The sequence below is a fragment of the Equus przewalskii genome, chromosome 1 (genome assembly GCF_037783145.1).
Source record: "Equus przewalskii isolate Varuska chromosome 1, EquPr2, whole genome shotgun sequence".
Classification (NCBI taxonomy): Eukaryota; Metazoa; Chordata; class Mammalia; order Perissodactyla; family Equidae; genus Equus; species Equus przewalskii.
This window is the reverse complement of record NC_091831.1, coordinates 32716591-32732946: the sequence shown is the minus strand read 5'-3', so window position 1 is coordinate 32732946 and position 16356 is coordinate 32716591. Positions and strand designations below refer to the sequence as shown.

General features: G+C 45.8%; 1 protein-coding gene across 1 annotated transcript in view; it reads right to left on the bottom strand.

Moving 5' to 3' along the window:
• The window catches only part of TLL2 (tolloid like 2), a 133103-nt gene that overhangs the window by 64554 nt on the left and 52193 nt on the right, over positions 1-16356 (bottom strand). The window contains exon 3 of the mRNA XM_070560448.1: positions 8056-8133. Within this exon, the coding sequence (XP_070416549.1) occupies positions 8056-8133 (78 nt within the window). The remainder of the gene's footprint in view (positions 1-8055; positions 8134-16356) is intronic.

Sequence of the window (16356 nt, the reverse complement as noted above, 5' to 3'; positions counted from 1 at the left end):
ACCATTATTGACGATTCATTTGTTTACAATACAGATTTATATCTATCTTCATGTTCAGCCATTTCCTTGCTCACTGCTACTTCTTGCATCCCAAATGTCTCTCCTGGAAATGCATCCTTTATTATCCTTTCATGATGCTAATAAACTCTCTCAGTTTATTTTATCTTCACTCTTTATTTATCTTCACTCAGTTTATTTTATCCTCACTCTAGGAACAAAATTTAGCTGGGAATGTATAGAATTCAAAGTTGACAGATATTTTCCCCTCAGCACTTGAAAGACAGAATTCCAATGTTTTCTGGGCTTCATTGTTGCCAGTGGGAGGTATCCTTCTAGTTTAATAGTCATTCCTTCACCTGTTATCTGTCTTATCTTTTGCTCTATTTTCCTTCTTTTGCTCTTTGTCTTTGGTGTTCCTCAGCATCATTATAATTGTCTAGATGTGGATTTGTTTGAATTCTCTGCTTGAGACTCAGTACGATTCTTGAAATTTCACACCCTCCTTCAATTCTGGAAAAGCCTAATTCCTTATCTGTTTGACTATTGCCTTCACTTTCCCAGTCTCTCTGTGGGAGTTCTCTCATCTTCTAGAATTCCTATTGATTACACGTTGAACAGTCTCACTTCATCCTCCATATCTCTTCACCTTTTTCCACATTTTCTGTCTCTTTATCTCTCAGTGGTGAAATCTGTATGGTTTTCTCAGAATTATTTTCTATTTCACTAATTCTCTCTTCAGTTGAGTTCAATATATTATTTATCACATTCCAATTTCAATAAATACAGTTGTCATTTCTAGAAACCCTATTTAGTGGCTCTAAATCTGCCTCTTCTTTTTTTTGTATTGTTGTTTTTATGCCTTTATAGTTTCAAATTCTTCCATTGGCTGTTTAGCCATTTTATGTATATTTATTTAATCTCCTTCAGATTGTCCTATTATTTCTACATCTTGGGATACTAATTCTCCATTTATTGTATCTGCTGATTCTTTTTCATGGATTAACTTTTTGTGTTTCTAATGTTTTTATTTAAAGTTCATTTATAAGGGAGAATCTTCCTTTCAACAAGAGTCCCATATGCCCTCAATCATGAGTGTGACCTTGTTTTTCATCTTTTTAGGACTCTTGGGATCCTGTGGGTCCTAGATCAATTTTTATGCTAATTTCTAAGTTTACAGTTTCCATAAATAGGAAACTTAAGAACTTATACTTGCATGAGGAACAGGCTTTGGGATTCAGTTTCTCATAGTAGGTATTTTTTTATCTCCACTCAGAGCCTAGGAAAGATAGCAAGATTTCTTGCCACTCCTCTTAGCCACTGGCCAGAATTTTTCCTTTTTTTTTTAACGATTAGGAAGTACTTTGAAGGTGTTCATTTTATGCAAGATCTTACTCTCCACTTTCTGCCTCACACAGGACCAAGACCACATCTCCTGCACCTATATAGCTGTTACATGGGCATTAAAACACCAGCCCCGAGGCCCCAAATCCCACCTCAGTTTCAGTGGCCTCTGCATGGTCTTGCCACCATCTGGAGCTTAGTTCTATGGGTTTATGTTCCCTATTCTCTTCCGATCATGGCAATTTCCTTTCTTTCCTTTGTGCTTAACTCTGTAGTTTTAATTTGGGGTGGGAGGAAGATTATACTTTTTTCAGCATTTCTGTGTTTTTATAAGGGGGTCCCTACTGGTTCAGTTGGTCATATTGCCGGAACCAGAAAGTTGGCACGTAATACATTTTTTTTTAAACCTGAAAATAATTGTTTTACTATTAGAATTTCTAGATCAGAAGTTACACACTTGCAGCTCTCAGGATAAAGCCAATCCACAGATGTGTTTTGTTTGGCCTGGACACTTTTGGCCCACATTGTGTTTTTTTAAAAATCTCACCTTAGAAGCCAACTTTTAAAAATCAAGGGATTTCACATAAGAATCCAGATTTTCTAGTTTTTCTTTAAAAACAGAAAAAATCTGGCAACAGCAGCCCCATCTTCCATCATTTACAACCCAGTGGAGTTAAGCAGCACCTGCTCCCCGTACTCAGGGCACATGTTTTCCTGGTTGCCGGAATCTCTCTCCCCCTCTGCATTGTCCCGTCCAGCCCGCTTTGCCCATTGACATTACCTGTTTGGCCTCTACATATATTCTAATTCGCTATCCCAGCCCTAGGTGACAAACTGCATCCAGATTTCAAATGTGAGTTGCCCCAGTAGAGTGGAAGCTCCATGGGAGCAGGAACTGTGGCTGGCTTGTTTGCCACTCTATTCACATCCAGCACACTGCCTGGTTGGTGGCAGGCATTCAGCGCTTTTGTATTTTAAATGGATTAATTAAAGTATGGATGAGCTATTCTAAAAATAAACAGCCCAACAGTCCAAACAATTCTGTGGCGGAAACCTCTCGAAAATGTTGGCAGCCCTGAAGCCCTTAATGTTTAAATCCTGAGAATCACCACCTCTTAAGTAATCACAGGCAGCGATGTAGCACGTGGAAGTTTGTTATTCATTCCCCATATGGTTTTCAACAAGTCTCTTAATTTTCCTCTGCCGCCAACTCTCCTTTGGAGAAGCAGCAAAAATACTTTATTTGAGGGAATAACACTAAGACACCCCATGTTTCTCAGACAAGCTGCACTATATACACTTGTGACCTGGTTTTGTTAGGGCCAGTGTGCAGCCGAGTCAGCATGGGAAAATCTTAAGTGCACCTGGAAAGAGACTGGGGTGTAATTTCCAGAGATAGGTTATTGAATGACAGCTTCCCCTTCGGTCCAGTGAGAAATTTAATTTGCCGAGGACTCAACACAGGAAGCATTTGCCGATTAAAAATATGTCTAAACAGATGTTCTGCTTAGCCTGGAAGAAGCATCTTAATGCAACTGTCATTATTGGATTTTCTTGGATTACTACTATCTGGAATCAGAGTCCAAATAGAAGGATGTAATTATTTATTATGGCCAAGGGTCCTGCATTTGAAGAGGAGCTCAGGGGCGTCTGAAAGGATTTAACACGCTGGGGGTGGGGTGGGCTGGGGGATAAAGTCCATTTAAATTCTCTGGCTCTGGGAGTGGACTCTCTCCTCTGTGAAAAAGCGGAGCGGCTGTAGCTATTCAATGTTCCATTTCCAGCTGAAGGCACCGCCGTGTCATAAACAGAACCAGGCCTGACCCAGGCTTCTCAAGCGAGGAACTGCGAATTTTCGATTAGTCAACTGGTCACTCCCACACTGGAAGTAAACCCTCTGACAGTCCAGCCATCTGCATAACCCTGACCCCACGGGTGATGGGCAAATTCGTACCTTGCCTGCAGCAATCTCCAAAGAATAAAGAGCAGTCCCCGGTGAAAAGGGAGACTGTGGATTATTCTGTGCAATGGTTCTCAAACCTGGCTGCACATTTGAATCAAATAGGGAGCTTTTAAAAAATTCTGGTGTTTGCCCCTCTGCCCTGAGATTGGGACTCAATTGGCTGGAGTGACATCAAGGCATCCGTAGTTTTTTTAAAAGCTCCCTAGGTGATTCGAAATCACAGGGAAGTTTGAGAACCACAGATAGAGCCCAAAGGTTAAGAGCAAGGGGTTTGGGGTCAGGGAGACTTATGCTCCAGATAAACGCTGCCATTCACTGAGGCCTTGGACCAAGCTGCTCTCACGCTGAGCCTTCCTGCTGCATGGTGGTGGGGTGGCCATCGAGCCAGGTAATTGATGTCAGACACCTGTCATGGTAAGGGCTCAATGCGAGCTGCAGGTAATCACTATCAAGGTCTGCGTTTGGGGACAGGCTAGAAAGAATGCCTACAGTTAGTTTCAGCGGTTACACTCAGATACACTGACATAGTGATGTTCAGGGGTTCTGTGCTGAGTGGTGCTTTGCGTCCAAGTTTGTGGGATCCTTGTTCTCTGGTGCGACCAGCTTCCATTATTATTTGCTTCAGCACAAAGCTCTTAGGGACTGTTCTGAAAGGGAAAGGTCCATTCTCTTTTATGAATATGGTTCTGGCCATATAATCAGGCTCTATCTAAAACAGTCACAGCTTCATTCATGGAGCAGTTACACACTCCATTTCATTAATCCCATTATCAGCCCTGAAATGCATGCTGAGCTCTCATCTCCAGGGGAGGGAGGCTCCTCGGACCTAACAGTCTGCCAGGGGGATGCTGAGTGAGCAGTTCTCGGGCCCTCGTGCCCTCCCCAAAGCTGGAAGCACAAATCTCACCGTCAGGGCTGAGGGGAGCCACATAATGCCAGGAAATAAACCTGCTGCTGAAGCCAGCAGGCTGGAGCTTCCCTCAGATCCTTTCTCCCGCTTGGGCGGTCTCCTTTTCTGGGGGTGGTGGAAGGGGGGGCGTTGTGATTAAAGGGGAAGCTGAGATTGACACAACTGTCTTGTCTTTAATTCAGACAAAAACAAGAGGCACCCAGGTTGGCGCCTGACAGTGTCCTGGAGGGACAGATCTGAAGGCTGGAGGGACAGGCTAGAAGAGCCCGCCCCAGCTCACCTTCGGGGTCTCCTTTCTCCCCAGGCTTGCCCTGGGTGCTTACAGACCTGCTTGTCTGCTGCTGTAATACAGAGTGGAGGGATTGGCCTAGACTTGACGTCATCTTCTTCAAACACGCCAGGGTCATCTGAGGGACTGCAGACTATGGATCTAGCCAGCTTGATGGGTGGGAGGCGTGGTGGGTGAAGGAGTGCTGTCATCATCCTCCTTAAAAAGCCCAGGAAGATCTCTTGTTGCACTGTGGGTACTGTGCACAACCCAACCAGAGGCAGAATTTTAATGGGCTGCGGCAGGCTTATTCCTTCCTGTCCTCCTTAATTGTGTTTCTGTGCAGCTGTTGAACAGCTGTGGAGTTCCAGTCCAGAGGTGGACAACGCACTTTCAACGCTGGATAATATAATTCCTGGAGGTGGAGAGGAGGAAGTGGAGGAGCTGCACTCCTTGAGCACCTCTCAAGTCCCAGGCACCTGGCTACGCATTTTGCGTAAATATTATTTCTAATTCTCTCCAAACCTCATATGAGGAGTTAGACAACTTATCCAAGGTCATAGCTACTCAGTGGCTGAGCTGGAATGCAAACCCAAGTGTGTCTGACTGTCCAAGTTTAACTGGTTGGGTCATTTTACATCCAACAAACTAGTGAATATTAGAAACCCTGACCATGTCTGTGGCTGGCGAGCAGGAAAGATGCAGTGAGGGAGGGCAGCAGATGGCCTCCAGTCACAGCCACAGCTCTCCTCCCTGTGAACTCATGCCACTTCTCACACCAAGGGGTGGACTCTGTTTTCTTCTCCTTGAACCTGAGCTGGCCTTTTGCCTTGTTAGGACCAAGAGCATGTGGTGGAAGTAGCATTCTGGGAGTTCTGAGTCTGGTCCGCAAGTGGACTGGCAGTTTCTGCTTCCTCTTTCTGGGAAGCCAGCCACCATGGTGTAAAAAATGTCTCAGGTTAGACAACTAAATGGTGAAAGTTCCCATGGAAAGAAGAGCTACGTGGAGGCACACTGAGGCACTAAATATGTGACTAAAGCTTTTTTGGACCTCCCAGCCCAGTCCAGCTGGTAGACAAATGCAGTTGAGAGAGTGACCCCAGACAATGTCAGCCAAAGAACCACCCGACCGAGCGCAGCCAACCCAGAGAATCATGAAAAATAACAGATCACTGAATTCACCAGGTTTGGGGGTGGTTTTTATGCAATGATAAATTAGATATGGCATCTACATTGATGAAAAATCCCTCTGGTTTCATCCCCAGACCCTGTGCTCCATTTTTACCACTAAGTGCTGGTCATCTGTGGCCAAAACGAAGCGCCATTAAGTATACTGGATGTCTGGGGAGCCTGAAAACACATAAGCAAAAATGTCTTCGAAAAAGCAAAGCAGGAAAATTACAGATTTTAAGGGAGTCTCTGCACATGGTCCCAGCAACACCCTGTGTAACTGAGAAGCAAACATTGGTTCGTCAAACGGTGAGCAGGGGAAGGGGGGCGCTGAAGAATATGCCTCTCTCTAAAGAGGTCAAATTGATAAAAGGGGGATCAGCAACCCAATAGAAAAGTAGGCAAAGGAGAGGAAGAGGCAAGTCACAGCAGTCACCCCCCAATCCCTGGCAAACGTAAGGAAAGATGCTCAAACTCACCAGCAGCAAGAGAAATACAAACTGAGTAATAACGAGCTATTGTTCAAAAACACTGATAATACCTAGTGCTAGAGAGGATATGGCAGAAGGGGCGACTTGTAACTTGCTATGGAAATGTGAACGGTTACACCTTCTGAAAGGCATTCCAGCAACACTTTAGAAACATACTAGGTGTGTAAGGATCTACATTCAGGACTGTTTCCCGCAGCATTGTTCACGATGGCAAAACTTGAAGGGAAGGGAAAGCTAGTTGATAAGGGAATGATTAAATAAATGATGGACCATCTATACTACAAATATTTTGCAACTGTTCAAAAGAATAAATCGAAGTTATAACAAATGCCTTGGAGGGGTTTCTCATGAGGTATTAATAAATGAGAAAAGTATGATGCATAAAACACGTGTCGAATATGACCCCATTTTTTAAAATATGGCAAAGCTTATATCTGTATATATGTATATCTCTACGTAAGTGTATATGTGAATATATGTGCATGGAGAAAAATACAGAAGGGTGCATACAAAGTCATTAGCATGCATTACCTGGGAAAGTGCAGAGGGGTGGTATGTGGAAAAACAGAAGGGATGGAGGTGGCCAAATTAAAGAGAAAAGAAAAAAAAGACAACATTAAAAAAAAAGTATGTGATGATATATCATTATATGTATGCATTCAAGTGAAATTATATATATGCATGTGAATGTGTAAAATACAAAATAACATTAAAACAAAAACATAAAATAAAGCAAATGATGATTTCCATTTCCTAAATAGGCATCCCCGAAACATAGAATTCCGGCATTTAAAAATGATTCCTGGGGCTGGCCCCGTGGCCAAGTGGTTAAGTCAGCGCGCTCCGCTGCAGGCGGCCCAGTGTTTCGTTGGTTCGAATCCTGGGTGCGGACATGGCACTGCTCATCAAACCACGCTGAGGCAGCGTCCCACATGCCACAACTAGAAGGACCCACAACGAAGAATGTACAACTGTGTACTGGGGGGCTTTGGGGAGAAAAAGGAAAAAAAATAAAATCTTTAAAAAAAAAAAAAGATTCCTTTTGCTCCGTGTCAATTTTACGTAGAAGACATGCCATTGCCAGCAGCTAGCCTTGATTCCCGCAGGATGCAGGCGGAGCAGAAGCAAAGCAGCCTGGCTCCTCCAGCACAGCTTTTGAACAGGAAAAGCTTCTCCAGAAGCGAGACGTTTCCCCGAGATCTCCAAGCTAGAATCTCAGAACTAGGAGAGCATGCGCGTCGCAGCATTGACAAGGCAGCGTGTTTCCAGGCAGACACGTGCTGACAGGCGGCCCCGCCCACAGACACCCACAACCTCACCTGCCCCCACCGCCAGCAGCCCACGGGGTCTCAGTCTACACGCCCCTCCCCAGCCCTCTCCCCAGCCTTATTTTCCTTCCTTGCCCCCCACGCCCACTCCTGCCGTCAGACCCAGTTCCCCAAGCTTCATCATCCCTCCTCTCAGCCTTCAACTCACAAGCCAAGCGCTAGAGAAAAAAGCGAGCCCAGACTGCAGAGTTTAACTGAAGGCGGTGCAGTCAACAACGAAATGGCAGCCTTCTATCCCTTTCTCCGGCAGCCAGCCCACCCCACTCAACAAAAGGACGCACTCCGTGCGCACAGACTTCAGAGCTTCTAGTCCACTAAGAGAGAAAGTAAAAGGTTCAATAAGAGGTTCCCAAAGCCAGGGGCGGGGGGAGGGGGAGATGGGGAGTAACTACTTAGTGGGCACAGGGTCTCCTGTGGGAGCGATGGAACTAAATAGTGGTGAAGGGTGCACAACATTGCGAATGTATTTACTGCCGCTAAATTGTACACATTAAAACGGTTAAAATGGAAAGTTTTATGTTATGTGAAAATTTACCACAGCTAGGAAAAAAAGTACCCCAAGCCCTGGTGGGGCCTCATGTTACCCTTTCCAGCTTCTTCGCTGCTGGCATTCGTGGCTGTAGTGTTCGGCCAGCTCTCAGATGGCTGCTCTCCAAGCCCCCCTGCAGGAACCAAGAAGAAAAGAAACGTGAAGACACATCAGCCTCCTTTGCATCAGCACCAAGAGATGAGGGAGCAAACCTGGTCACCTGTGGGATGATCAGAGTCACAGGGGATCAGTAAAGATTTGCTCAACTAGTGTTTACCAGGCACCTACCATATGCCAGGCCCTGTTCTAGACGCTAGGGCAAAAACAAATCTGCTTTTTAGAACCACACATGTAATTCACAAATTATAAAAGTATTACTCTCCTTGATCAGTTCAAGGACTTTGGAGTCTAATACAGAAAGTTAACAGGAAAATCCCAAAGTCAGCTTCCTCACCTCCACCCCCCTAAGAAATCCCAAATGCAGACGGGACGCTCCCCCGTTCTGGAGTCCCCTGGTGTGGAATGCAGGGAGATGTCATCAGCGGTCCGTTCCTGCTGCCTTGGCTTAGGGAGGCATTCTGGCTTCCTCTCTGGGGAGAGTCTCCTTTTAGAAATTGCTCTGTTTACTTTATAAATCAGACTCTGCAGACACTCCCTCAGTCAAAGACAGCGATGCTTGTATTCGTTTGCTAGTAACCAACATCTACAAGCCAAGTCCACATCCGTCCCCACCAGAAACATGGTCAATCACCAGCTATTATTAGATCCACTGTGAACCAGGTGCAGTTCTAGGCGCCAGGGATCCAGCAGTGAACAAGACAGACGGGTGTGCCCATTCTAAATGAGTAGTGGGACAAGAAATAGTAGGTACGAAAATAAGATCATTGCAGGTTCAGAAAATGCTGTGAAGATCGAATTCAGTAGGTGGTAGAGTGTGATTGGAGTAGCTGCTTAGAAGGTGGTTGGAGAAGTCCCTTCCAGGGAGGGGACACTCAGGTGGAGACTTGAAAGTCCATAAGGAGCCGGCCACACGGAGATCTGGGCCAGCTTATCCCCAGCAGAAGGCAGGATGGGGAAGGAACCTGGATTGGGAATAAGCTTGCCCCGGGGAGGGGCTGACCGTGGTGAGGTGGTGGGTGAAGGGGGATGAGGCAGAGAGGAAGGTGGGATCCCCAGTGCCTTGCTGCGACCTTTGACTTTATTCTCTTTAGCACAGGAACCCCTCACAGGGTTTACAGCAGGAGAGGGACAGAGGGATATGTTTCTATTTGTTTTATCAAGATGTCTCTGGCAGGCAGGAGTGGGAAGCCGGGTGATCAGTTAGGAGCCTTGTGATGGTCCAGATGAGAGACCGTGGTGGGGTGGGCTGGACAGTGCAATAGAGATGTTGGGGACCTGTCATATTAGGACATGAGCAACAAGAGAGGATGAAGGATTAGGTAGGAGGGACCGAGAGGGGCCACCCATGACTCCTATATTTGGGGTTTGAGTAACTGGGTGGGTAGTGACACCAGGTAGCAGATTTGAGGAGAAAGCCTGTGTCCAGGAGAGCCTGTTATGCATATGAAACCACATCAAAGCAACTACAGGACAATCTACTTACTAACGCAAAATAATTTCCTGCATTTGTCTAGAAGTTTGCAGTTTACAAAACAGTTTCCCCACATCCCCTGGGACCCTGATTAGAACACCCTGTGGCAGATGGAGTGAAACTCCATCTTACAGAGGAGAAAACCGAGCCACAAAATGATTAGCCCAGGGTTGCCAGCCCATAAGGGAAGCTGAGGGCTCAGGACACAGTCTCCTGGTCAGAAGCCCGATGGTCTTTCCTGTGCCCCACAGCTGACAGGCTTCCAGCGCTGCTCAAGGAAGGGTCCCAAACATGGAACCCAATGCCCTGGCTGGGACAACCTCTGGAGACAGCCTTGTGGTCCCACATCCCAACTCCTGACACTCAGACCACCTTTACTTCTGGTGACGGTGACATGGCGGTGGACCAGGCGCACTGATGTCTTTGCATGCCTTCTTCCCGCTCGTTCCGCTGCCTTTCTGGCCAACTCGGCATCCACTCACACACTCCCTGCAGCTGCCGGGGCGTCCGCTGCCAGCTCCCAGCCCTCTGGGTATTCTTCCAGTTGCGATATCATTTCCTCTCGGGCTAAAGGTCAGGGGAAATCCTGATGGTATGAAAATCGCTCGCCAGCAGAGGAATGTGCCATGTGTGGCGTGAAGGAGAGCCTGAAGCCGAGGCTGTGGGATGCGGTGTAACTGTGCATCAGACCGCGGGTGTTAGTTGCCTTCATCTGTCAAATGGGCTGTTGCAAGGACCAAATGAGGTAATGAGTTTGTTTAGGCACTTGCTCATTCAACAAATATTTATCCAACACCTGCTACACGCCAGATGTTGTTTCTGCTGCTTGGGATGCGACACTGAACAAACTCTCCCCTGACCTCATGGAAATTATATTCTGATGGAGGGTAGAGGAGAAAACAATAAACAGATAGGCAACTAAATATATAAGTCAATTGTTAATAAGCACGATGAATAAAATAAATGAGGAGGAGGGGAACTGTGAACACGAAAGATGAAGAGTGGCCGTTTCATGCAAGGTAGAAAAGCACAAGTCTGAAGAAAGTGAGGGAGAGAGTCCGCGGATATCTGGGGAAGGGCATTCCAAGCTGAGGGAACAGCAGGGGCAAAGGCCCTGGGGTGGGAGTGTGCTTGGCAGGGGCAGGGCAAGTCTGACTGGAATGGAATGAGCGAGGGAGAGAGTAGTAGGTGATGAGGTCAGTGGGCAGCGGAGGGTCTGGAGGGTGAGCTCATGTGGGGCCTTGCAGGCCATCTTCAGGATTTTGGCTTTAATTCTGAGAGATCGAGATGGGCACCAGAGGATGTGAAAGGACTTTGTAACTGCACCAGCTTTGAATGTGACCAGGGTTATTAGTAGTGGACAGGAGGGGGACACAGGAGCTGGGATTTGAAGGAAGATTCCATACAGCACTAGCCCAGCACAGAGGGTTGGTAAGTTTAGACCTGCTTGGCTCCTGCAAATGGGGGGGGGGGGGGGTGTGTGCAAAAAAAAATAGACCTGTAAGGATACCTGGGCACAAATGGGTTCAGGGTCAGCTGGAGGCGGCTTGAGGAGCAAAGGCTGGGAAAGATGGGTCCTCAGCTCTGCAGCAGGTAGAAGAGGGGAGGGGACAGCGACTTCTGATTCCCTTGGCCTGTGTTTGGAGTTATAATAGGAGCAAAAGCTCTGGAGTTGGGCGGGGGGAGACCAGGTGCCCCCCAGTAGGTGGAGGGAAGAAAGAATCAGTGTTTAATCTGCCAAGTGTGGTGCTGGCCATGTGCTAGGAACAGTGCTAAACGCTCTTGAGTTTTATAATTCTAGTCTCAGAAAGACCGAATGACAAAACAGCCATAAACATCCCTTTTTTACAGCTGAGGAAACAAGGCCCCCAGGGGTGAAGCGACTTGCCTGTCTTGAGGGTACAGAGATGATTAGTAGTGGTGACAACTGGAGGTGGGTCTTTCCTGACCCCCTAAACCTGAGCTCCTTTCCCTCAGCCTCAGACCCAGAAAGAACAGGGAGAACAAATCGGGTGCCTGAGAGAGGCTGGTTATTCCCAAGGCACCCAGGGCATTGGGCAGGTCTGCGAGAGGACATCCAAAGTCGGTGATGAGGTTGGGGCCAGATCCCTCCTCTGTCATCCTCACCAGCAAGAGACTGGAGGTTTGGTCTTTTTTCTCAGAAGGGCTTTCTTAGAAACTCAAATCTCATGTTTCCAATGCAGCTGAGCCTAGGATCTACCCGGAATTAATGTGGTTTGGCCACTCCCCTGATGAAAACCCTTGCAAGGCTCCCCACTGCCCTTGGGATGAGTTCCAACTCCTAACACAACTGATGAGGCCGCTGTGATATGGCCCTGCCGGCCTCTCCCACCTGGTGCCTCGGGGCTTCCTGCCACTTGCCCCACTCCCACTCTGGGCTCGGCCACCTCTAAGCTACTTATAGTACCTTGGATTTCTATCTTTCCTTACTGATGCACTTCCTCAGCCACACCCACCTCTTCACCTACTGGTCTTTCCAGTCTCAGCTTGGACACCACTTCCTCTGGGAAGCTGCCCCGTCGTTGCTCTTCTCAGTTTAGAAGCTCTCTCCTCTGTGTTCCCACAGCCCTCTGGACTTACGCACATTTCTCGTCACAAGGTATTGCGGTTTCCTGTTTATTCAGCTGATCCCTCAGTCTGGTTTTTAGTTTTCAGCATCTTGAAGAAAGGGACCTGGTCTTGTCCAAAAATGAACACTCAGCACTGCACCTGGCACATAGCAGGCACTTGATAAAATATGTGACGGATGGATGGATGGATGGACGGATGGACGGATGGATGAGTCAGGTAGACAGTGCTTGAAAAGAGAATTCAATCATTTCTAACTCAGCCTAACTGATGGAAAAATTTGTCTTTATCAGCTTTTATGGAGAGAGAAACAGATATTTTTGGAACAATGGCTCTCCACCTTGGCTGCACTTTGGGATCACTTGAGGAGCTTTTTAGAAAAATACTGATGCCGGGGTCCCATCCCCAGAGGTTCTCATTGGTCTGGGCATGGCCTTGGCCTTGGAATTTTTAAAAGTTCCCCAGGTGATTCTAAGGTGCAGCCAAAGTTGAGACTCACTACTCGGAAAACCCTGTAAGAGGAAGCCTCATCTCATATTTTCTTAGAAACAACCTCTCTCTTCCCAAACTCTCCAGGAATGGGAGACGTGGAGCTGCAGACAGACATCAAACACTAAGAAAGTCACTTCTCACATCTAAATCGATGGAAAGTGTTGCTCTGCTTCAGTAAAAGCTAGCAAATGAGTAAGACAGGTGTGACTGTGTCTCTAACTGCAGCCGTAGGCATCACGGAACAAGGAAGAGAGAAACAGAGCCTCATGCAGACAGAGATTGGGGGCCATAGCAAGGGAGCACTCAGGGTGTGGGGATATGTTTTTCCTTGAGTGTAACGGCAAGACAAAAAATATTTGGAAAAAATAATACACATATATGCCCATATTTGATCATTGGTTAATTACCTCTTCAGTGAGAGGATATGCAAAGACCTTGTAGATTTCATTAGTCACAGAGGTTTATTCAAACGTCTCCTTTGCATAAGAAACCCAGGCTTACAGCTGGTCTCTGGGAAAGAATGCCCTCCAGGCCTTGAAAAGAGAGCTCCAGGCCTGTTCACGCTCTCACTGAAACACAGCAGAGGTCAGCGGCCTGTGATGCATGGGGCCAGGCTGAAATGTTTCTATCCAGCATTTGCAATTCAATCCCACAGTTTCCTTTATGGAACAATTCACTAAATTCAGAGTTGTTCTTTTTTCTAATTCACCATATAATTCACCTCCCAAGTTCAATTAAGAAGCAATCTGTTAGCAACTTTGGGAGCAAGCTGCTTTTCTTTGGGAAAGCCCAATTTTCTTCCGCTCCCAACAAAAAGTGGCTTAATTATATGCATCATATGAGACACTGATGTACACACAACGCCCCTCCACCATAATTAATGAAATATTAACTGTATACATCCAAAGACATCTTGGCAAAAGGGATGGGCTTTTCCAAAGCCAGAGAGGACAGAGCCTTGTTCCATAGATCAATATAGCTCATTTGAATATATGCTTATTCATAGTGCTATGAATTAATATTCATTAATATGCTAATTAACAAGCACAACTTTATATTAATTGTTCCTTCTGTCCCTCATTCTTAGAGCCTAACATTATTTGGTTCTTGGTATTCCTAAACACAAGTATAACCACTTTTAAGTGCTGATTATTTGCAGGTACTACACATATGTTATCTGTTTAATCCCCAAGCCGACCCTCTGAGTTGGATATTATTCCCATTTTACATGCAGGGTAACTGAGGCTTAGAGCAGTTAAGATATCACTGGGGACACACGGCCATTGGGTGGAGAGGTTGAGATTCTCTCCAGATCAGTCTGGTGTCAAATCTTTAACATACATCACATGCTAAAGTAACCCTGCTGGAACAGCCTTCTCTTTCACGTTTACTGACTGTATTTACAGCTCTGACCCATCAGAGGTAAATCTAGCATGAAACTGCTTTGCTTTACTCCACGAAAAAGAAAAAAATATCTCCAGCACAAGATCCTAAAAATCCCCTTCTTACTAGTCCATTCATTCGATAGACACTGGTTGAGTGCCTGCTTTGGGCAGCCCTGTGCCGGGTTCCCGAAGGCAGGGAGGGGCGGGGCCTACCTTCGTGGTGCCTTTGTGGTTCTGGTGGAGAGGATAAAAATCAACAATAAACAAAGAGATCATTCCGTGGAGGGATTAAGCACTTTGGAGAAATTAAGACAGTTTTATGAAAGAGCAATGAGGGATGGGAGCCCAGGAAAGATGTCTCGGAGTAGATGACATTTGAGCTGAGACCTAAATGATGAAAGGGAGACATCCACCTGGGGAGAATATTCTAACAAAAAGATGAAAACAAAAACAAACCCAGCAAGTGAAAAAGTCCTGAGGAAGGAAAATAGGAGGCCAGCGTGGCTGGAGCTAGGGCTGAGAGAGATCATGGTAGGAGCCAGTGCCTGAGGGCTGAGGGGCCAGCCTGTGCACAGCCTTTGAGCCTTATCCTCACAACCATGTCTCACGCAGTCTTAATTTGCCATGCCCTTAGGTCATATGTAGTATGCCCAAGAATCATATAAATAAGTAATATTATTCCTCTTTTATAGGAGAGAAAACTGACACTCATGAATAAGTCGTCCAAGGTCACCCAGCTGGTATGCGACTGCATTTACATTCCAAGGCAGGCCCATCTGACTCAAGAGTCCACAGAATCCATGCTCATCAGTAACCCGTGCCCTCTGCTCCACATCTGTACAGGCGTGGTCTGAGCCAGCCTCCCAAGCAAGGCCAATGGACGAAACATCAGCACACCTCTGTCGGAAAACCTCCTGCAAGAAACACTTGCTCAGCTGAAGTTTTAATTAATCATTAGGGGAAAAAAAGGCAAAGCCCCTTTAACTGGTTGATTTAGGAATAAAGCAGGCGACCACTCCAGTAATCAATGTGTAATCGCAAGCACTGCAGTGCCAAGTAAATCTTACATCTGTGCCAAATTTCAGATGCTACAGAAGGGAAAGGGAACATGAGTTAAAAGATCATTGCCAGTTTTTGTTAATGAAATGATTTAATATTGGCAAGTGTATAATAAAATGGGAATTCTTATACACTGCTGGTGGAGTAGAATATAAATTGATAACATATTTTTTTTTAAGATTTTATTTTTTTTCCTTTTTCTCCCCAAAGCCCCCGGTACATGGTTGTATATTCTTCGTTGTGGGTCCTTCTAGTTGTGGCATGTGGGACGCTGCCTCAGCGTGGTTTGATGAGCAGTGCCATGTCTGCACCCAGGATTCGAACCAACGAAACACTGGGCCACCTGCAGCGGAGCGTGCAAACTTAACCACTCGGCCAGGGGGCCAGCCCCTAAATTGATAACATTTTATGAGGTAATTTAGCAAGATACATCAAAGTCTTTTAAAACAGGCAAGAATATGACTTTGACCCAATAATATGACTTCTAGATATCGGTACCAAGGAAGTGATTGGCAATGAAGACAAAGGATGTTCATCTCAACATTTTTTATAATGAAGAACGACTGTAACCATCATACCCCCAGTAGGGGGTGGTAACATGTGTTATGTAATGGAACACTATGTGACCTCTTCAACTCTTTTGGAAGAACGTTTACTAAATGGGAAAAATGTTCATATTATAAATAAAAAAAACAGATTAAGAAACAGTACCCAGTGTGATTCTAATAGAATTGAGTATGATTCCATCTTCTTTTTAAAAGCATATACAGAAAAACATGGAAAAAATGCTGGATGCAAATACCCACAATGTCCAATATGATTATCTCTGGTTGATGATTTTTGGGTGAATTTTATTTCCTTATTTGTAATTTCCAAATTTTGTTCAAAATATTACTGTTATAATCAGGAAATAAAAGGATTTTCAAAAAGAACTAGATTACAGTATACACTTTGCCTGAGAACATGTGCTCTGCACTTAGTATTGTGTGCATGCACGCGCGCGCGAGCACACACACACGTACACACACAGCCGGTTGCCAGGGAAACCTTTTTCCAATGGGAAGGAAATACAGTTGTGTTTATGCAGATGGAAAAGTTGTGATCCAATTTGCCTTTCTGCTCTGACTATGGAAAGGAAAAATAATGAATCCACACCTTGGCAAGACGGAAGAGAGGAAAGCTCGTCGGTGAGAATGGGAGAGGGCCCGTCAGAACCTTCTCTCAGACAATGTTGGGTGGG